Source organism: Somniosus microcephalus, chromosome 3, assembly GCF_052327205.1.
Source record: "Somniosus microcephalus isolate GS21.2 chromosome 3, FLI_Smic_1.0, whole genome shotgun sequence".
NCBI lineage: Eukaryota > Metazoa > Chordata > Chondrichthyes > Squaliformes > Somniosidae > Somniosus > Somniosus microcephalus.
Window position 1 is genome coordinate 244,856,211 of NC_140989.1, and position 22,709 is coordinate 244,878,919.

The 22,709-nt window shown below is 47.8% G+C and overlaps 1 protein-coding gene across 1 annotated transcript in view; it reads right to left on the reverse strand.

Annotated features, from left to right (window-relative positions):
• The window catches only part of LOC147121790 (calcium load-activated calcium channel), a 47,651-nt gene extending 31,695 nt beyond the window's left edge, over window positions 1-15,956 (reverse strand). Inside the window, exons 1-2 of the mRNA XM_085982299.1 lie at window positions 15,732-15,956; window positions 2,413-2,490 (exon numbers count right to left, since the gene is read on the reverse strand). Coding sequence (XP_085838425.1) covers window positions 2,413-2,490; window positions 15,732-15,801 — 148 coding nt within the window. The 5' untranslated portion in view covers window positions 15,802-15,956. The remainder of the gene's footprint in view (window positions 1-2,412; window positions 2,491-15,731) is intronic.
• Window positions 15,957-22,709: the final 6,753 nt, after the last annotated feature.

Here is a 22,709-nt window from a genome sequence, read left to right on the forward strand (position 1 = left end):
TCTTGCCGTCTCTGTTGTATCTCTGCAGCGCCCCGTGCTGCTGCTTCATATGATACCGTAATGCTGAAAGCCTTGTCCAGCGTAAGGTCCTTTTCAGGTAAAAGCCGTTTCTGGGTTCCTTCACCTTGAAGCCCACACACAAACTTGTCCCTTAAGGTATCTGCCAGTCCCGTTCCAAACTGGCAGTGTTTCGATAGTTTGCGCAGTTGTTAAATATTCAGCATTGCTTTAATCCTTATGCTGGTTCCGTTTGTGAAACTTGAATCTTTCTGCTATCAGCAGCGGTGTGGGGTTTAAATGTTCCTGTAGTATCGTCACTATGTCTCCAAAACTCTTTTCCACTGGCTTCGCTGGGGTTACTAGATTTCGTCATAAGCCATACGTCTTTGCACCCATTAAATTTAACAATACCGGCGCTTTCTTGTCATCTGACACCTCATTTGCCTTGCAGTATACCTCTATTCGTTCGACATATGTAGTCCAATCTTCGACTTCATTGTCAAATGCGGTGATACTGCCACTCTTCGGCATTTTGGGTGTGGTTTAAAATGGCGTCTCCCGCGCTTTCCTTCCTCCTCCGCTGCTGCCAACGGCGCTCTTGGCGGTCCTCATGGCAATGGCGGCGCCCTGTAGGTTTTGCGCGCTTCTCCTGCGCTGCTGCCAACGCCGCTCTCGGCGGTCCTCGTGGCAATGGCGGCGCCTCGCGGGTTTCTGCGCGTCTCTCTCCCTCTCCTCGACGCTGCTCGGCCCCTGAACACTGGCTGCGCCCTGTGCGCTCTGCCCTCTCTCTCTCTCTCTCTCCCCCTCCCGTCGACGCTGCCCGGCCCTTTGCTGTGCCGCTCGGTCGGGCTCTAGCCCGCAGCTGTCCGGGAAGGGTCTGCGCACTACCTGTTGCCAGCCCGTTTCGCTGGACCACCACGACTGGAAAGCCAAGCCTGGCTCTCAACAGCCTCCCCCGTAATTCTCGAGTCTCTGCTGGATGACTGGGCGGTTGCCCGTGGTCGACGCCAGTGTCTCTGGCCTTGACCTCCAATCTACTGGTCTCCAGGAACGAATCCCTGGGAGGTGATGCAGAGTTGCAGGTAGGATCGAATTTGCCTCGTCGCCAATGTTGTGTCCGTCAGTAGTAAGACACAGACTGCAGGAGAACGGTACAACAGGTGTTTACTCAACGTGGCTCACTCTAGAACTGACTGTACAGATTACTACTCAGTGCTATATACAGGTGTGGTCACTGCCAGTACTACAGTATACATGAGCTGTAAAAAGTAGTTCCTCCCTTAAAGGTATATACATTACACTCCTCACCTCTCAAATCCTCTCCATCACCTATATGGCTCAAGTCAAAAGTGATATGCAATACTCACTACTCACCTGGATGGACACAGCCACACCACCACCCAGGATAAAGCAGTTTGCTTAATGAGTGTCCCTCCCTGCCAGTGGAAACAATATCCACCCCCTCCATCACAGCGCACTGTAGCTCCAGTTATACATGATCTGCAGGATACACTGCAGCAATTCACCAAGGTTACTTCAACAGCACCTCCCTCCCTTGAGCACTACCAAAGAGAAGGACTAGAGCAGCAATGGTGTGAGAATACCATCATCGCCAAGCTCTTCAAGACACTGACAGACGTATATCATCACTCCTTCATCATGGCTGGGTCAACATTCTAGAATCCCCTACCCAACACCACTATGGGAGCACCATCAGCACAAGGATCACAGTGGTTCAAGAAGGCCCACTGCCATCTTCTCAGAGCAACTGTCCACATCCCACGATAGAGACAGATATATAAATGTTTTTTTTTTTAATCACTCATTGTCTGAGCTAAATGCAAAGTGATGCCTGCTCCTCTTGCCAACTTTACAGATTCAAGTAGCGAATGAGTGTTAGACACTTAACCAGAAGTAACTACGAATTGCAGAATGGCTCAATGCACAGAAGAAAAGTCACTTTTGCCACTTGAGTTTCACACAGCCCCGGGCATAAGCAGAGTGCTGCTACCTGTAAAATGTCAGAAATATGGCAAACCTGTGGCAATAGTGGAGAAAAGGGACAGGGAAGGAGTAGTCACATTTTATCTTATAGAAGATAAGTACTTGTTGCACAAATGCAAGAGTGCAATTTACTTGCTCACATCTGCAATTCAATACACATTGAGTTCAAAATCCTCAACCATGCTATCATGGCTGGTACAGAGCAGAGATTATTCAGAGTTTCAGCAGGAAAAAGTCCAAGAGCAAGATGGATATGGTGTGAGGCACAGGAACAGATCAATATATCATTTAAAAAACTTACCAACAATTTATAAGAAAATAGATCTTGCAGACAATATTTTTTTTAATGTTATTCCTATCCAGGTGATTTCTACAGCACCTTAATGCATTTCCCAGTTTAATACTTACACTTCTTACTCTGTTTTTCTACTTCTGCCTTTAGTCGTTTGTATTTGTCAGTTCTGTACACCAGTACCCATGTGATACCTGAAAATACAAAAAAAGTTTACTTTTTCCCCCTCCATATTTCTTCCAAGACAATTTAACACAGAAACAACCAAATATTATTTAATTGGAGAGGCAAGAATACATAATACCAAAAAAAATAATTAATTTTGTTGTCTGAGATAATATGCAGAATCATATTGCAGCACAGAACAAGGCTATTTGGTCCATTCTGGCTCTCTGAAAGAGTTGTTGAAGACTCAGTGAATAGCTTTGAGATCCAGCACAGGGACAATGGACTGAATTCCCCACTTTCATATCTCCTTTTAAATTCTGTTCAATTATTTATTTATCTTCTCAAAAACGATGATAGATTCTGCTTCTACTTGTGCCTGTCCTTCTGAGTCATTGCCATAGTATACATTACTGAACATCTCTGTCAATTCCACACTCAGGAGATCCCTGCACTGCTTCCAAACTCCTCTTCCTGCTCCAATAAATGGCTATTACCTTCCTTTCCTCACTAACTTGCTCTACCTCTGTAATGAGCAGCTCCTGGAATGTACAATCCAGGGACCCTTCAGCCTCTCCTTTGTGAAAGAATATCCCCAGCTGCTCCCCAAGCCCAGAAACTTCTGAACTTGAGCACAAGTAGTTAATAACATTGCCTGCGCGTGCACTCATCTAGATGCATGAAGACCTCCCACATCATTGGCTTTAGCTATCTTCCCCCTCCCCTATGCAATGATATGGTTTTCTCTTAAAAGTTTAAATTCAAATAACTACTTAGTGATTTAACCACTCACTTCATTTTAGGTCAACTGTACTTCATGGGTGAATTCCGACTAAGGCTAAACTCCACACTCTACTGGCTCTTCACACTCCACGGGTCTTTCGCTGCTCAAGATTAATCTCTCACAAATTCATACTCTTAACTTGTACATTAGCCCAACAGCCATAGAAAAAACAATCAGAGAACAGGTATCCATCCCACATTTTGCAATTGAGGGTCAAAAAGGTTGATTCGGTGATGCTAATTTTGTATCCTCGATATTCAGCTCTTATGCTGTTCTTACTGAAAAATAAATGATAATGTTCCAACTCTGGCATCTAAAATACTCCTTCTTTACAGCAACGATATCAGGTTTGACAGGGTCTTAATCTTTCACTAAAGTCTCCATTTTCCAAAGTATACCAGTCTAAGATCATATTACCACCGTTGTGGATCATGTTTGCACAGGTGCCGATACCAAAAAAAAAAATCACTTATTACTTTGAAAACTGAACCAGCAAGCACTGGTCAGTCACTAGTTTGATTGCATTTCAAAACCCACAATAGTGATACAGCTCTCTGGTCCCTTGCTGATTTCCACACCTCAGCAACTGATTGTCATTGTAATTCTGCATCACAGGGTCATAGCCAGAGTTATACAGCACAGAAAGAGGCCCTTCGGCCTATCGTGTCCACACCGGCCATCAAGCCCTGTCTATTCTAACCCCATTTTCCAGCACTTGGTCTGTAGCCTTGTATGCAATGGCGTTTCAAGTGCTCATCTAAATGCTTCTTGAGGGTTCCTGCCTCTACCACCCTTTCAGGCAGTGAGTTCCAGATTCCAACCACCCTCTGGGTGAAAACATTTTTCCTCAAATCCCCTCTAAACCTCCTGCCCCTTACCTTGAAACGATGCCCCCTGGTTATTGACCCCTCTACTAAGGGGAAAAGTTCCTTTTTATCTACCCTATCTATGCCCCTCATAATTTTGTACACCTCAATCAGGTCCCCCCTCAGCCTTCTCTGCTCCAAGGAAAACAACCCCAGCCTGTCCAGTCTCTCTTCATAGCTGAAGCGCTCCAGCCCAGGTAACATCCTGGTGAATCTCCTCTGCACCCTCTCCAATGCAATCACATCCCTCCTATAGTGTGGCGACCAGAACTGCACACGGTATTCCAGCTGTGACCTAACTAGCGTTTTGTACAGCTTCATCATAACCTCCCTGCTCTTATATTCTATGCCTCGGCTAATGAAGGCAAATATCTCATATGCCTTCTTAACCACCTTATCTACCTGTCCTGCTGCCTTCAGGGATCTATGTACATGCACACCAAGGTCCCTCTGATCCTTTGTCCTTCCTGGAGTCCTACCATTCATTGTGTATTCCCTTAACTTGTTAGTCCTCCCAAAATGCATCACCTCACACTTTTCAGGGTTAAATTCCATTTGCCACTGTTCTGCCCATCTAACCAACCCGTCTATATCGTCCTGTAGCCTAAGGCTTCCCTCCTCGCTATTTACCACTCCACCAATTTTCATGTCATCTGCGAACTTACTGATCATACCTCCTACATTCATATCTAAATCATTAATGTACACCACAAACAGCAAAGGACCCAGCACCAATTCCTGTGGTACACCACTGGACACAGGCTTCCAGTCACAAAAACAACCTTCGACCATCACCCTCTGCCTCCTGCCACTAAGCCAATTTTGGATCCAATGTGCCAAATTGCCCTGGATCCCATGGGCTCTTACCTTCTTGACCAGTCTCCCATGTGGGACTTTGTCAAAAGCCTTACTGAAGTCCATGTAGACTACATCAACTGCACTACCCTCATCCACACACCTAATCACCCCCTCGAAAAATTCAATCAAGTTGGTTAGATATGATCTCCCCCTGACAAAGCTATGCTGACTATCCTTGATTAATCCTTGCCTCTCCAAGTGGAGACTAATTCTGTCCCTCAGAATTTTTTCCAATAATTTCCCTACCACTGATGTTAGGCTCGCTGGCCTGTAATTCCCTGGTTTATCCCTACTACCCTTCTTGAATAATGGTACTCTGGCACCTCCTCTGTGGCCAGAGAGGTTCTGAAAATTTGTGTCAGAGCCCCTGCAATCTCCTCCCTTGCCTCACATAGCAGCCTGGGATACATCTCGTCAGGGCCTGGGAATTTATCTACTTTTAAGCGCACTACAACCGCTAGTACCTCCTCCCTCTCAATACTAATTTGTTCAAGTATATCATGTTGTATCCGTGTGTTAATGAAGACACGGAATGCAGGAGTTGGTTTACAGGTGTTTACTGGACAAAGTCTGGAGGTGAACTAACAGATACAAGACAATATACAGGCTTATATAGCCCGAGTGGCCATTACCGGCATTACAGTACACAGGGGGCTCTTAAAAGGCACATACACCATAATTCCTCCCCTTTTAGACAACCAGTACATAATATTTTAAGTAATCATTAATTAACATGTTACAAGAACAATAATCTACACATTGTTGCAGTTAATCAATTATAAGTCAGTCTCTCTGGAGGCTTCCTGACTCGGTCCGGATAACGCCTCGGTGGTGTAGTAGTTTCTGGTGGTGTAGTAGGTTCTTTTGGCGTAGTAGGTTCTTTTGGCAAGGCTGATTCGGCTTGAATGCCAGTGTCGGGTTCATCTGGTTCCAGTATCACCGGATCGGAGGTAGATACTATGGGTATCTCTACTTCATCATTAGGCGTATAGAGTTGTGGTGTAGGTTGTCCCTTTTCGGATGACTATGATCTGGTCAGCATGGCGCCTTATTATGCTTTCTCCAATGTCCACGGTATACATCAGCTGTCCTAGTCGTGTGCAAATAGTTCCAGGCTGCCATTTCTCGGTACGGTAGTCCCGGGCCAAAACCTGTTGACCTATCTGGAAGGTTCTAGTTGGCCTTTCATTCATGCCTTGAAATTGCCAGTTCTCCACGTCCCTTCTGATGTTTGGCTTGATCAAATCCAGCCGGCATCTTAGGCTTCTATTGAAGAACATCATGGCGGGAGTTTGGTTTGTAACCACGTGTTGCATTCCTGTATGCAAACAAGAAGTTATCTACCTTATGCTGAAGTTTTATGTCTTCATTACCCATGGCCTTTATGGCCTTCTTGAAGGTCTGGACAAACCTTTCAGCCAATCCATTGGTGGCGGGATGGTATGGGGCGGACGTGGTGTTTTTTTAAGAACTTCCTGAATTCTTCGGACACAAATTGCAGTCCATTATCAGAACAGATCTGTTCCAGCAGCCCATTCCTGGCAAATATGGTCCTTAATACTGTGATGGTTTTTTCCGTGGTGGTGGAGGACATCTTTATTACCTCCGGCCACTTGGAGTGTGCATCAACCGCGATTAAGAACATTGAGTCCATAAATGGACCAGCAAAGTCGATGTGTACCCTTTGCCATGGAGATGAGGGCCACTCCCATGGATGTAGAGGGGCTTGTGGTGGGGAGTTTTGGACCTTCTGGCATCCTAGGCAGCTCTTGGTCATTTCTTCGATGTCTCCATCGATACCTGGCCACCACACAAACGCTCTGGCCAGGTTCTTCATTTTCACTCCACCCAGATGCCCCTCGTAAAGCTCCTTTAGCACTTTATCCTGGAGTTTGGGTGGAATCACCACTCTGGATCCACACATCAAGGTTCCTCGGCACACTGACAGCTGTTCTCTTCTTTGCGAGAATGCTGGCAACAGTGGTTCGCCATGTGCTGGCCATCCCTTCACCGTTAAATCGTAGACTCGAGAGAGTCGGGTCATTTCTCGTTTCCTTTTCAATGGCAGAATTTGTTACTGGTAGAAATTCCACTATGGTTGAGTGGAACATCTCCACTGGGTCTACTGTAGGTGCCTCTTCTACCGTTGGCAACGGTAGGCGCGATAAACCGTCAGCATTCCCATGCTGTTTTGATCCTTTGTATTCTATGTCATATTGGTGTGCCCCTAGGAAAAGGGACCACCTCTGTAGCCTTTGCGCTGTCATAATGGGAACACCCTTTTTAGGGTTGAATATGGAGACGAGGGGTTGATGGTCAGTCAACAAGGTAAATTTTTGTCCGTGTAGGTAATGGTTGAATTTCTTCACTCCCCATACCAGGCTGAGTGCTTCCCTGTCGATCTGGGCATAGTTACGCTCAGCTGAGTTCAATGAGCGTGACGCAAAAGCTATCGGCCGTTCTGAGCCATCAGGGAATCTATGTGACAATACCGCTCCTACGCCGTAGGGGGATGCATCGCACGCCAGTCTGATTGGCAGTGATGGGTTGTAATGAGCCAAAACTTCCTTGGACGTGATCAAGCCTTTACATTTATGGAAGGCACGTTTACAGTCCTCGCTCCATTCCCAAATTACTCCCGTTTGTAGCAGTTCGTTAAGAGGGTGCAGAACAGTTGACAAGTTCGGTAAAAATTTATGGTAGTAATTTATCAATCCCAGGAACGACCTTAATTGTGAGACATTTTCAGGTGCTGGTGCTTTTATGACTGCTTCAATTTTCTCAGGGGACTTATGCAACCCTTCTTCATTAATTATGTGGCCACAATATATTTGTTTCTGGAAAAATTCGCACTTGGGGCGGTTTGCTCATAGGCCCCGTTCTCTCAGCCTAGTGAGCAACTTCTCCAAATTGGCAAGGTGTTCGTTGTCGTTTTCTCCTGTTACAAGGATGTCGTCTAGGTAGCATTGAGTCCCAGGAATCCCTTGCAGGACTTGTTCCATAGCTCTTTGCCAGATAGCCGGAGCTGATGCTATTCCGAAAACTAGTCGATTGTACTGGTACAGGCCTTTGTGTGTGTTTATTGTGAGATACTTTTTAGAGGCCTCCTCAACCTCCATCTGTAAATATGCCTGTGCCAAGTCAATTTTTGTGAAACGTTTCCCTCCGGATAGTGAGGCGAAAATATCTTCTATCCTCGGAAGAGGATACTGTACCGTGTGAAGGACTGGGTTTACAGTCACCTTGAAGTCCCCAAAGATGCGAATTTTTCTCTGTTCTTCAGATTTATCATTATTTAACGTTTTCTTCATGACCGGGACGATGGGTGTTGCCCACTCGCTCCAATCTATCTTGGATAACACGCCTGTCTTTTCCAAATTCTCCAGCTCTGCCTCGACTGCTGGACGAATTGCGTATGGCACTGGCCTTGCCTTAAAAAACTTGGGAATTGCCGCATCTTCCACCTTTATTGAGGCGATGACGCCTTTCAAGGTTCCTAGTTCCTGTTGGAACACTTCTTTGGCGTTGGCCAAGATGTCTTTTAATCGTTCAGGTATGATGTCATCATCATTTTTTTTCTTACTGGTCACCGTCAGTGCTTGAATGGAGTGCCAGTCCAAACGTATCTTCCTGATCCATTCACGTCCCAACAGCGGTGGACCACCATCTTGCAGAACGTATAAATACAACAGGCACCTTTATTTTCCCTTTGGGGTATACTTTCTGCCCCGTATATGTTTTCAAGATAATGGATGTGTCTTTCAAAGGTATATGCGGAAATAGCCGCTCGTAATCCCGTCGACTTATGACGGTCAGAGCTGATCCTGTATCTAGCTCCATTTTAACTGGGGACCCCGCTATCGTGAGGGTAACCCAAATGGTCTGGTAATCTTCTTTGGCAATTACATTATGTAATTTGAGAGAGCTTAGTCTCTTGTTTCCGGAGTCGCTATCGCTCTTCTGGTCTTCGGAGCTACTGTCCGTCATCATTTGTACCTTTCTGTACTTTTCCTTATTGATTTTTTTTCTGTCAGTGGATTTTTTGTTTCCAGATCGGCATACACGTGTAATGTGTCCCATCTTTCCGCATTGCCTGCATGCTGTCCTTGAACCAGCAATCCCTCTGGTCATGGGTGGATCTGCCGCAGCGATAACATCTCTCGAAACCCCGTGTCATTTCATGGGTGCCGAAGTCTTGTGGCTTTTGCTGTATCTCTGCAGCTCCTCTTGCTGCTGCTTCGTATGATACAGCTACACTGAAAGCCTTGTCCAGTGTCAAATCTTTCTCAGAAAGTAGCCTTTTTTGTGTTCCTTCACTTAGGAGACGAATTTGTCTCGTAGAGAATCTGCCAGTCCTGCCCCGAATTGGCAGTGTAGGGTATCAACAATCTCCTTAAAATTTTTGTCCATCAGTTTGGCTGGAGTGATTAAGTTTCGTAACAGCCTGTATGTCCTTGCGCCCATTAGATTTAGAAGTACCGATGCCTTTTTATCATCCTTTATTTCATTCGCTGTGCAATATACTTCCACTCTTTCCACATATGTGGCCCAATCCTCTACATCACTATCGAAAGTAGTAATGTTGCCAGTCTTAGGCATCCTAAAAAAAAAAAATGTCGCCTCCCGCGCTTTCCTTTCTTCCTTGCTGAAAAAAAAATGTATTTGTTTGCCTGCGCCTTCACTGCTTGGCCCCGCTGTAGAGCCAGCCGATCGAGCCCCAGCCCGCCGCCCAGGAAGGATTATTGCAGTACCTGCCACCAGCCTGGCTAGCTGGTGAAACCACAGTTTTTTTTTTCTTTTTTTTTTCTTCCTTCGTCTGAGGAATCGATCTCCTTGAGGTGCTGCCGAATTGCAGGTAAGTCCGTTTCCAATTCGTCACCACTGTTGTATCCGTGTGTTAATGAAGACACGGAATGCAGGAGTTGGTTTACAGGTGTTTACTGGACAAAGTCTGGAGGTGAACTAACAGATACAAGACAATATACAGGCTTATATAGCCCGAGTGGCCATTACCGGCATTACAGTACACAGGGGGCTCTTAAAGGCACATACACCACATATCACAATCCCCCTGCCTGATTTCTACGCCTACATCGTCCTTCTCCATAGTGAACACAGATGCAAAATATTCATTTAAAACCTCACCTACATCTTCCGGCTCTACACAGATTTGTCATGGGAACAGAATTTTTTCCAATAATTTCCCTACACTGATGTTAGGCTCACTGGCATAAAAATAAAACAAAAAAGGTGACTCAACCGTGGCTAACAAGGGAAAGTAGGGATAGCATAAGATCCAAGAAGAGGACATATAACAACAGAAAATGCTGGAAAAACTCAGCAGGTCAGGCAACATCCGTGGAGAGAAAGTTGAGTTGACGTTTCGGGTCGAACCCTTCTTCAAAACTGGAAAGAAAATGGATCGAAGGCAGGGCTGCGATCGGACAAAAGAAGTAAAAGAAACAAAAGTAGTAAAAGAGACAATAAAAGGTATTCGAAGCTAGACGAGATAGTAATAGGCTGAGATTAGGTGTGAAGTGTACTGGCAGGGCAAGAGATAGCTGCCAGGTGTGAGAGAGAAACAAAAGGAAAGGGCGGGGGGGGGGGGGGGAAAGAAGTGGAAAAATGTGTTTCTCTCTCACACCTGGCAGCTATCTCTTGCCCTGCCAGTACACTTCACAACTAATCTCAGCCTATTACCATCTCGTCTAGCTTCGAATACCTTTTATTGTCTCTTTTACTTCTTTTGTTTCTTTTACTTCTTTTGTCCAATGGCAGCCCTGCCTTCGATCCATTTTCTTTTCTTTCCAGTTTTGAAGAAGGGTTCGACCCGAAACGTCAACTCAAATTTCTCTCCACGGATGTTGCCTGACCTGCTGAGTTTTTCCAGCATTTTCTGTTGTTATTTCGGATTTCCAACATCTGCAGTATTTTGCTATCGTAAGAGGACATATAAATTGGCCAGAAAAAGCAGCAAACCTGAGGATTGGGAGCAGTTTAGGATTCAGCAAAGGAGGACAAAGGGATTAATTAAGAGGGGGAAAATAGAGTATGAGAGTAAGCTTTCAGGGAACATAAAAACTGACTGTAAAAGCTTCTATAGATATGTGAAGAGAAAAAGATTGGTGAAGTCAAGCGTAGGTCCCTTGCAGTCAGAATCAGGGGAATTTATAATGGGGAACAAAGAAATGGCCGACCAATTAAATACATACTTTGGTTCTGTCTTCACAAAGGAGGACACAAATAACCTCCCAGAGATGTCAGGGGACATAGGGTCTAATGAGAGGGAGGAACTGAATGAAATCAGTATTTGTAGGGAAATGGTGTTAGGGAAATTGACGGGATTGAAGGCCGATAAATCCCCAGGGCCTGATAATCTACATCCTAGGGTACTTAAGGAAGTGGCCCTAGAAATAGTAGATGCATTGCTGGTCATCTTCCAAAATTCTATAGACTCTGGAACAGTTCCCATGGATTGGAGGGTAGCTAATGTAACCCCACTATTCAAAAAAGGTGGTAGCGAGAAAACGGGGAATTATAGACCGGTGAGCCAGACATCGGTAGTGGGGAAAATACTAGAGTCCATTATAAAAGATGTAATAGCAGAGCACTTGGAAAACAGTGACAGGATCAGACAAAGTCAACATGGATTTACAAAAGGTAAATCGTGCTTGACTAATCTACCTGAATTTTTTGAGGATGTAACAAATAGAATAGATAAGGGAGAACCAGTGGATGTGGTGTATTTGGACTTTCAGAAGGCTTTCGATAAGGTCCCTCATAAGAGATTAGCGTGTAAAGTTAAAGCACATGGGATTGGAGGTAAGGTACTGACTTGGATAGAGAACTGGTTGGCAGACAGGAGCAAAGAGTTGGAATAAACGGGTCTTTTTCCGAGTGGCAGGCAGTGACTAGTAGGGTACCGCAGGGATCGGTCCTAGGACCCCAGCTATTCACAATATATATTAATGATCTAGACGAGGGAACTAGATGTAATATCTCCAAGTTTGTAGACGACACAAAGCTGAGTGGGCGTGTGTGCTGTGAGAAGGATGCCGAGAAACTCCAGTATGATTTGGACAGATTGGGCGATTGGGCAGATGCATGGCAGATGCAGTATAATGTGGATAAATGTGAGGTTATCCACTTTGGTGGCAAAAACAGGAAGGCAGATTATCTGAAAGGCAATAGATTGGGAGAAGGGGAAGTGCAACGAGACCTGGGTGTCCTTGTGCACCAGTCGCTGAAGGTAAGCATGCAGGTGCAGCAGGCGGTTAAGAAGGCAAATGGTATGTTGGCCTTCATAGCGAGAGGATTCGAGTGCAGGAGCAAGGAAGTCTTGCTGCAGTTGTACAGGGCCTTGGTGAGACCACACCTTGGGTATTGTGTGCAGTTTTGGTCGCCTTATCTGAGGAAGGATGTTCTTGCCATGGAGGGAGTGCAGCGCAGATTCACCAGACTGATACCTGGGATGGCAGGAATGACGTATGAGGAGAGATTGGGTCGATTGGACTTATATTCGCTGGAGTTTAGAAGAATGAGAGGGAATCTCATTGAAACTTATAAAATTCTAGCAGGACTAGACAGACTAGATGCAGGAAGGATGTTCCTGATGGCAGGGGAGTCCAGAACCAGGGATCACAGTCTAAAGATAAGGGGTAAGCCATTTAGGACAGAGATGAGGAGGGATTTCTTCACCCAGAGAGTGGTGAACCTGTGGAATTCTCTACCACAGAAGGCTGTTGAGGCCAATTCATTAAATATATTCAAGAAGGAGTTAGATATATTTCTTAAAGGCTAAAGGGATCAAGGGATATGGGGAGAAAGCAGGGACAGGGTACTGAATTTGGATGATCAGCCATGATCTCATTAAATGGCGGAACAGGCTTGAGGGGCCAACTGGCCTACTCCTGCTCCTTGTTTCTATGTATCTCAACATTGGAGAAAAAAACCTCAATCTAGAACATAGGTTATCAAACAGGGTTCCTGAACAATAGTCCAGGAAGGAATTCCAGGGAGATTTTACATCTTCAAATTTCTGTCTGTCGATCATCAGATTTTGTATTCTTCAGGTTTATTTGTACATTCTTTTGTCGTACACAAAAACATTTTCTATCACAACCCTATTTTCCTTTGGAAAAAGTCAATATTTTCCAGGTTCCCCCAGAAAAGTTTGCAAACCTGTGCTCTAGAAGAAACCATTTAGTTTGAGTATGCTTTTACAGTGTTGAAGTTTTGGCAAACAGTTAATTAACCTCAACAACTGAAGGTAGAAGACTAGGCTAGATGGAAGAATTTAGATTTGTAGGTAAGTCATGTTTTAAATATATTTGGGAAGGTTTTAAAAACAATTTATTTTGTGGTGAAAGCATTTCACTAACTCATTTAAAGCTAAAATGTTGTCAACCTGTTTCAGTCTCAAAACAGTTTTTGGAATAAATAATGTTTTTTCTGTCCAGGTGTTTCAAGAAAAGGCATTCCAACATGGACTGTTCACTTTAGCTTTTCTTTGCTGATTTTCTCTCGTCATCCATTTCTCAGAGTTTAAGATGGCACCCAACCACAAACCTCTGGCATAGTTTAAAAAAAAGCTAATCAGAGTAGTGCTTATTTACTACTCACTTCAGCACATACTGTGGAACCAAATGTCCTTCAATACATTTGAGCTACTTAACTTATAGCAACACCACACAATTTTAGTTTACAAGCAACAACATTCTCTTGCACTGATAAACAATTCACTCTAACCATTTACGTTGCTACAGATCTTTAACACTTTTTACTTTGTGTATTTAAAGAATAATTCTTGCACTTTGTATGGTAGTTTTCTCCTCCTCCAAGTGCCACTTGTCATGGGATACAGTTCCATGAAACCCTCCTCCCTGCTGTCTTCACCCAGGTGCCCAATCAAGCACGAGCCTGGTCAGCAAGTGATAGGCTGTTCAACCATGGGACATCACAGATCATCTATTTGCTCTCCTTCTCCTTTGAGGTACTCTTCAATCATTACTAACTGTCACTTAGTCACCAGTACAACTTCACTTTCTCCACTTCACAAAAGGCCCACAATGCTATTTATCACCAGTCCCCAGCACAGGCAATTATCTGCACATAATAGTGGCACTTGGTTTCCTGTCAAAATATTATCAAAGCTCCCAACCAGTGTTTTCAGCTTGTCCAGTTTTGTTCATAATTGAACTTAATTCTGGTACATCAGACACAACCTTTGTGAAAACAAAGTTTCTTGCCCCCAAGCAAACCTATATGAAAATGTAACACTGTTCCATGCTCGCACTCGTGTAATCGCATGGGATATCTTAGATGGCAAGGACAAGGATGCAAGCTCTGGCCATGTGTCCATGTTTCGAAAGCTCCATCTCCATTCTAGGTAACTGGGGCAAACAGTATAAACAACCAATAAGTAAGTTTACCCAAAAGGTAAGTTTATACTCCTACTCTGACAGTAGAAACAAGTTTAGAAGGAAATCTGAGAAATAAACTGGTGGTGAATGCCAACATATTGCCACTGCCAGGCAACAAACCATTCTCCCAGATCATATTTACAATAAAAAAGACTTGCATTTATGTAGCACTTTTCACAACCACTGGACACCCCAAAGCGCTTTACAGCCAATGAAGTTTCGTTGAAGTGTAGTCGCTGTTGTATTGTAGGAAACGTGGCAGCCAATTTGTGCACAGCAAGCTCCCACAAACAACATGCTAATGACCAGATAATCTGTTTGAGTGATGTTGGTTGAGGGATAAATATTGGCTAGGACACCGGGGATAACTCCCTTGCCGTTCTTCGAAATAGTGCCATGGGATCTTTTATGTCCACCGGAGAGAGCAGACGGGGCCTCGGTTTTAACAACTCATCTGAAAGACAGCATCTCTGACAGTGCAGCACTCCCTCAGTACTGGAGTGTCAGCCTAGATTTTTGGGCTCAAGTCTCTGGAGTGGGCCTTGAACCCACAACCTTCTGACTCACGTTGAGTGTGCTACCCACTGAGCCACAACTGACACAATAACAATTACACCAAGGTGGTAGCACTCTCGCCTCGGAGTCAGAAGGTTGTGGGTTCAAGTCTCACTCGAGTCTTGAGCACATAATCTAGACTGACACTCCAGTGTAGTTCTGAGGGACAGCAGTACTTTTGTTAAACCAAGTCCCCGACTGCCCTCTCAGGTGGATATGAAAGATCCCATGGCACTATTCGAAGAGCAGTGTCCTGACCAAATTCACTAAAACAGATTACCTGGTTATCATCTCATTGCTGTTTGTGGGAGCCTGCTGTGCATAAATTGGCTGCCATGTTTTCTACAACAGTGACTCCACTTCAAAAAGTACTTCATTGGCTGTAAAGCGCTTTGGGACATCCCATGGTCATGATGGGCACTGTGTAAATGCAAGTCTTTATTTAGAAAGTGTATTAAATCCTGGGGAATGTTACCAACTGAGCGGACCACCGTTAATAACGTTCTTTATTTAAGGCTAAAGGGATCAAGGGGTATGGGGAGAAAGCAGGGACAGGGTACTGAATTTGGATGATGAGCCATGATCTCATTAAATGGCGGAGCAGGCTCGAGGGGCCGAATGGCCTACTCCTGCTCCTGTCTTCTATGTTTCTATGTTCTTTATTTTGCCAGTGTTCATCCCGCTCACTCAGGTGCCTGGGTAGGTAACAAATCTGTACATGCTGCCTGGAGTGGGCGACAGGGCCCAGCCGGCATCCAACCGCCGCCGACAGGAGACACACTCACCTTCGGCCAAGAGGGCGGTGCAGACCGAGATGAAGACGATCAGGATCGTGTCAGCGCACATGGTACTCATGGCGGCACCAAAAAACGAACGACGGGCGCTTTATAATTGTCCCGGGAGGAAGTGGGCTGAAAGTCGGGCCCCACTCCTCCGAATCAGACAGATTGACGAACACCCAGCCCGGGCCGCTCCCTAGCAACAGGCCGGGGCCGGCGCAATGGCTGATGGGAGGAAAGCGCCCATTTTAAATGTAATTTTTCGCGCGTTCAATACTGAACCGGGTATTCCGATAGGGATTCGGCATGTTTTAAAAATATATATTTTTACCAATGATGGCAGTCGGTTAATTTCGGGCTGATGATTGACAACGCGGCATTGCGCACGCGCAGTACCGACACCCCAATCGGAACTAGCCCCGCCCCCTCCTGCCGATTGGGTGATAAACAGAGAGCCCGCGGCTCAGGCAGCACATGGGAGGAGAGCAACAGAGAGCCAGCGGCTCAGACAGCACATGGAGGAAGAGCAACAGAGGGCCAGCGGCTCAGGCAGTACATGGGGGAAGAGCAACAGAGGCTGCGGTTCAGGCAGCACATGGGAGGAGAGCAACAGAGAGCCAGCGGCTCAGGCAGCACATGGGAGGAGAGCAACAGAGAGCCCGCGGCTCAGGCAGCACATGGGAGGAGAGCAACAGAGAGCCAGCGGCTCAGACAGCACATGGGGGAAGAACAACAGAGAGCCAGCGGCTCAGGCAGCACATGGGGGAAGAACAACAGAGAGCCAGCGGCTCAGGCAGCACATGGGGGAAGAACAACAGAGAGCCAGCGGCTCAGGCAGCACATGGGGGAAGAACAACAGAGAGCCAGCGGCTTAGGCAGCACATGGGGGAAGAGCAACAGAGACTCAGGCAGCACATGGGGGAAGAGCAATAAGAGGCTGTGGCTCAGGCAGCACATGGAGGAAGAGCAACAGAGAGCCAGCTGCTCAGACAGCACATGGGGGAAGAGCAACAGAGGCTGTGGCTCAAGCAGCACATGGAGGAAGAGCAACAGAGAGCCAGTGGCCCAGGCAGCACATGGGGGAAGAGCAAACAGGCTGCAGCTCAGGGCGATGGCCCTTCACCTGAGAGACCACCCGGCCCCCTTTGCAGTGTTCAGTTCGTTTGGGGTTCTGTGTGGTCAGTTGGGATGTCAATCAGTGACCGCACGAGTTAAAACAAGCTGAGCGCCTCCCTTGTGTCTGTTATGGTAGCAAAGGCCGCTCTTCAGTTTAAAGCAGGCAAAATGTGGACAAACTGCCCCTGTTCATCTCCATTATCGTTCTTCAGGCCACACATCAACTGAAGCCAAGTCAGGTAACCTGCTTTTTATATTTCTGTGCTTCCCCACAGTTACACATTGGTGGGAGGAGGGTGGTCAAAGATTTTTATATCCATATATCACTCCACTATATATAATTAAGAAACTTGTACAAATAGGCAAGGCCCAGAGTGCAGGACACAACCAACGTTAAAAAGACTTGGGAGATTTTAAGAGGGTTGAGGAAATCAAGAAGTAATGGTTAGCTGGCACCTAGCTTGGGTTTTGAAAGTCTGTAGATAATATGAAGGAGGTGATGACACTCAGTAGGTTAGTCAACATCTGTGGAGAGAACAGACAAGTTAACATTTCCAGTGTAGTCCCTTTATCAGATTCTCAGTTATAGTCCTTTGGGCCAAAAGCTTGGTCAAAGGGGTGGGTTTTAAAAAGGGTCTTAAAGGAGGGGATCAGGTTAGAGAAATGGGTTTACGGTGGACATTCCAGAGTGTACGGCCTAGATGCCTGAAGATGCAGCTGTCAATGGTGGGGTAATGGTGGCTGGGCTTGGGAGGGGGACAATGCACGACACCAGAGGTAGAGCAACATAGAATTTGGGGAGTTGTAGGTCTGGAGGAGGTTACAGTGATAGGCAGGGTGAGGCTAAGATGGGATCTAAATACAAAGGTGAGGATTTTAAACTTGAGGGATGGGGGACTGGGAGAAAATGAGTACAGGGGTGATGGATGAGCAGAACTTGGATAGGATACAGGCAGCAGAATTCTGTATGAGAAGAAGTTTATGGAGGGTAAAGAGTGGGAGGCTGGCCAGGAGAGCATTCAAATCTGGAGGTGATGAAGGCATTTTTAAGGTTCAGCAGCAGATTGGCTGAGGTAAGGGTGGAGGTAGGTGATATTACGGAAGTGGCCTTCTGTAGTATAAAGGATGATTTTCAGGTAAGTTGTGGATCATATCACCAGGCCAATGTATGTACTATATTGTAGGTGTCTTCACACTACTACAAAAATACTGCGGTTGAAACTGACAGTTAAACAAACGTGGTTTAATGTACTGAAACAGTTACAAACAAAAGAACGCAGGAGAAACTCCACACAGGTCTGTACACTAGCTGGATCCACGAGGACTGACAGAAACGCCCTACCCCCATGACGTCATCACGTTTCCCGCCGTTGGGAACGTCACGTGACACGCGTGATGACATCATCGCGTCAGATCGCGATTTTATCGATCCCGCGCTGTTTGAACAGAGCAAACACTTAAAGGTAACAACTATGGTTAAAGACAATTATAAACGTTACTGCAAGAGTCTCTTGATGGCTTTGCCACATACGCCCCCCCAGAATTGTCTTTAACGAGGAACGTCAATTGCAGAGGAGGTCGGACAAGCCTGTTTGACCGACTCCTAAATTCCTGGAGAGGAAAACGCTGAGCGGGTGGCGAACTGGCAGGTAGCACGGTGTGGGTAGGTGCGGCGGTAGCCGGCGGCCGGCCCCAGCACGGGGGCTGAGCAGGTTCGACTGGCTGTTCGAGGTCCAGGTACGCAGGCTTGAGGCGATCGACGGAGATGTGATCCGGCTCACCCCCGAAGTCGATCACGAACTCTTGTCCCCAGCCTGTAGAACCTGGAACGGACCCGCATATGGAGGTGCGAGCGGGGTGCGATGGGCGTCTTGGCGTACAAAGACGAATTTAGCCTTTGACAGCTCCACGGAGACGTTGGAGGAAGGCAAACCGTGCTGCGAGGTCGGAACTGGTCTGAAGCACTGAGCCGCATCCTGGTGGGCCTCTCGCTGACCGGCTGCAGACCACGGCCGTGTAGGTGATGGCAGGAATTCGCCCGGAACCCGAAGTGGCTGGCCGTAAACCATTTCTGCGACGGAAGATTGTAAATCCTACTTCAGCGCTGTACACAGTCCCAGCATAACCCATGGCAGTTTATCGACCCATGCCGCATCCAGAAGGCTGGCCCTGAGCGATGCCTTCAATGAACGGTGGAACCGCTCGCATAACCCGTTCGCCTGCGGGTGGTAGGCCGTAGTACGATGGAGTTTAGTGCCCAATGCGGAGGCCACCGCATTCCATAGTTCTGACGAGAATTGCGGCCCGCCGTCGGACGAAATATCCGCCAGAACACCGAAACGGGCTACCCATGATGAAATGAAGGCTCGAGCGACACCCGCAGAGGTGGTAGACGTCAGGGGAACCGCCTCTGGCTACCTCGTGGTGCGATCCACCATCGTCAGAAGGTGTGTAAAACCACGGGGCGGTGGAAGTTGGCCCACCAGGTCGACGTGAATGTGGTCGAACCGCCGCTCTGGTACCTCGAAGGTGGCCAGAGGGGCCCTGACGTGCCGTTGCACCTTGGCCCGCTGACAAACCACACAAGTGTTCGCCCAGTCATGGGCGTCTTTGCGTATCCCTCTCCATACGAATTTGGAGACCAGCAGCTTCTGCGACGCACGCACCCCGGGATGCGACAGCCTGTGAATGGTGTCGAAAACGTCTCGGCGCCAGGTCAACGGAACAATTGGACGTGGATCACCCAAGGAGCCATCGCAGAGGAGAGTGGTACCCACCGAATGGAACGGTACATCTCTCGGCTGAAGGCTGGCGGGGTCAGAACGAAAAGCTTGCGTCTCCGGGTTGGCAGCCTGGTCAGCAGCCATTCTTGCATAATCAATGCCTAATTGAACGGCCTGGACGGCGGCGCGGCAGAGGCAATCCGCTACGACATTGTCCTTGCCGGCCACGTGCTGGACGTCGGTGGTAAACTCGGAAATGTATGTCAGCTGCCTCTGCTGCCGAGCCGACCACGGTTCGGCAGTCTTGGCCATCGCGAACGTCAGCGGTTTGTGGTCGACAAACACAATGAAGCAGCGCCCTTCGAGGAGGAATCGGAAGTGGCGGATGGCCAAAAACAAAGCTAACAGCTCTCTGTCAAAGGTACTGTACCGGCGTTCGTGCCGCCGCAGCTGGCGGCTGAAAAATGCCAGTGGCTGCCACGTGCCGTCGACCCATTGCTCCTGGACGGCCCCGACGGCATAATCCGACGCACCCGTCGTGAGGGCGATAGTAGCTCCTGGCCGGGGATGTGCCAACATCGTTGCGTTCGCGAGCGCAGTCTTCGTATCCCCGAAGGCGCGAACCATGTCTTGCGACCAACCAACGGGCTCCTTTCCCGTCTTGCCCCTGAGGGCCTCATAGAGCGGCCGCATGAGTTGTGCGGCCCTGGGGACGAACCGATGGTAAAAATTAACCATCCCCAGGAAATCCTGTAAGGCCTTCACGGATTGCGGCTTCGGGAAAGCTGTGATCGCCTCCACCTTAGCTCGAAGCGGCATTGCTCCCTCGGAAGTTATGCGGTGGCCTAAAAAGTCGAGTTGCGACAGGCCGAAATGGCATTTGGCCGGGTTTACAATGAGGCCGTGCTGCTGAAGATGACGAAAAAGAACACGGAGATGCTTGAGGTGTTCCTCCTTTGTGGTGCTGGCAATCAGAATGTCATCCAAGTAGACGAACAAAAAATCGAGATCCCACAGAACCGAATCCATAAGGCGCTGGAACGCCTGCGCCGTGTTTTTAAGCCCAAAGGGCATGCGGAGGAACTCAAAACAGTCCAAAAGGGGTGATGACGGCCGTCTTTTGAACATCCTGGGAATGCACTGGCACCTGATGGTACCCACGGACGAGGTCGACCTTAGAGAAGATTGACTTCCCCGCCAAATGCGCGGCGAAGTCCTGGATGAGCGGGACGGGGTAGCGGTCGGGCGTCGTTATATCATTGAGGCGATGATAGTCGCCACAGGGCCACCATCCCCCGCCCGGCTTGGAGACGATGTGGAGCGGCGAATAATCCCCATCCTCTCCATCGCGGCGAACTCCGCCTGCGCCGACGCGAGCTTGTTAGGCTCTAAATGTCGCGACCTGGCGTAGACGGGAGAGCCGGTCATCGAAATATGGTGCTCCACCCGATGCTTGGCGGTCGAAGCTGAAAAGGTGGGCTTGGTCAGTTCGGGGAAATCCCCGAGAAGGTGGGAGAAGTCGTCGGGAGGTGGCTGATTGCAGGAGACCGAGTGCGGCGCGGCCATGCTGCGCGCACATGAAATACCATCGAGCGTGGCAGCGTGAACGAGGCGACGATTCTTCACATCCACCAACAGGCCGTTGGCGCCGAAAAAGTCGGCACCCAAGAGAGCCTGCGAAATTTGCGCGGTGACGAAATCCCAGCTAAAACGTTGGCCACCAAAACAGACTTGTACCCGCTGGTTCCCGAAAGTGCGAATCGCACCCCCATTGGCAGCTTGGAGGAGGGAACCCCGTCTGCCGGACTGAAGGTTGAGGACCGAGGCGGGAAGTATGCTGCACTGTGCCCCCGTGTCGCACAAAAAACGATGGCCCGAGATGGAGTCGGTTAAATACAGAAGATTCCCAGAATCGCTGATCGTTATCGTGGCTGCGGGGCATGCCCCGGCTCCAGTGTTCTTGACTTGCAGCGGTCTGTTTCACGGTTTGGGCACGAAACTGCAAGGCGGGCAGCAGCAGCGGGCTTTCAGGCCAAAATGAGCGTGGTAATAACAGTAACCGGTCGTCGGAGGCGTCGAGGCGGGGCCCTTCGGGGCTGGGCATTGCGCAATGGCGCAGTATTGCTGTCGGACCGCGTATATTTTATCCGCCTCTTCGGCGAGCGCGATGCAATCCCCGGTGTCCGACCTGGCGAGGGCTGCTTGGACCTGTTCCGGAAGCTGACTAAGAAACAGCTCGCAAAACAGGAAACATTGGGGTTCGGACCCCAGGAGCGTTAGCATGTGGCTCATTAGTTCCGAGGGTTTCGAGTCGCCTAACCCGGGTAGTGTAAGTAGACGGCGAGCGCGCTCCGCCTTTGTAAGGCCAAATACCTGCAGCAGCCGTGTCTTGATGGCGACATACTTGTCAGCGGTCGGGGGGTTCTCCAGAAGGCTGATGATCCTCGACGCCGTCGAGCTGTCGAGGGCGGAGACCATGTACAAATATTGGAGCTGGTCCTGCACGATGTTGCGGAGCTCAAATTGTGCCTCAGCCTGCACAAACCAGGAGGCCGCCTGTAGTTCCCAGAATTGGGGGAGCTTCAAAGCCACTGCGTTGGTTTCCATCACTGGCCTGTGCTCCGTGTCCACCGCGAAAAACGTTCACAAGGTTACGGGGTCACCAATGTAGGTGTCTTCACACTACTATGAAAATACTGCGGTTGAAACTGACCGTTAAACAAACGTGGTTTAATGTACTGAAACAGTTACAAACAAAAGAACGCAGGAGAAACTCCACACAGGTCTGTACACTAGCTGGATCCACGAGGACTGACAGAAACGCCCTACCCCCCTGACGTCATGACATCATCACGTTTCCCGCCGTTGGGAACGTCACGTGGCCCACGTGATGACGTCATTGCGTCAGATCGCGATTTTATCGATCCCGCGCTGTTTGAACAGAGCAAACACTTAAAGGTAACAACTATGGTTAAAGACAATTATAAACGTTACTGCAAGAGTCTCTTGATGGCTTTGCCACAATATTATAATAAACAGGGGCCAAACATTTATATTATTGATTATATATTTGTGACAAAATTTGACTACGAACCACATAAGGACATATTCGGACAGGTAACATCAAACCTACTACACTTCACTG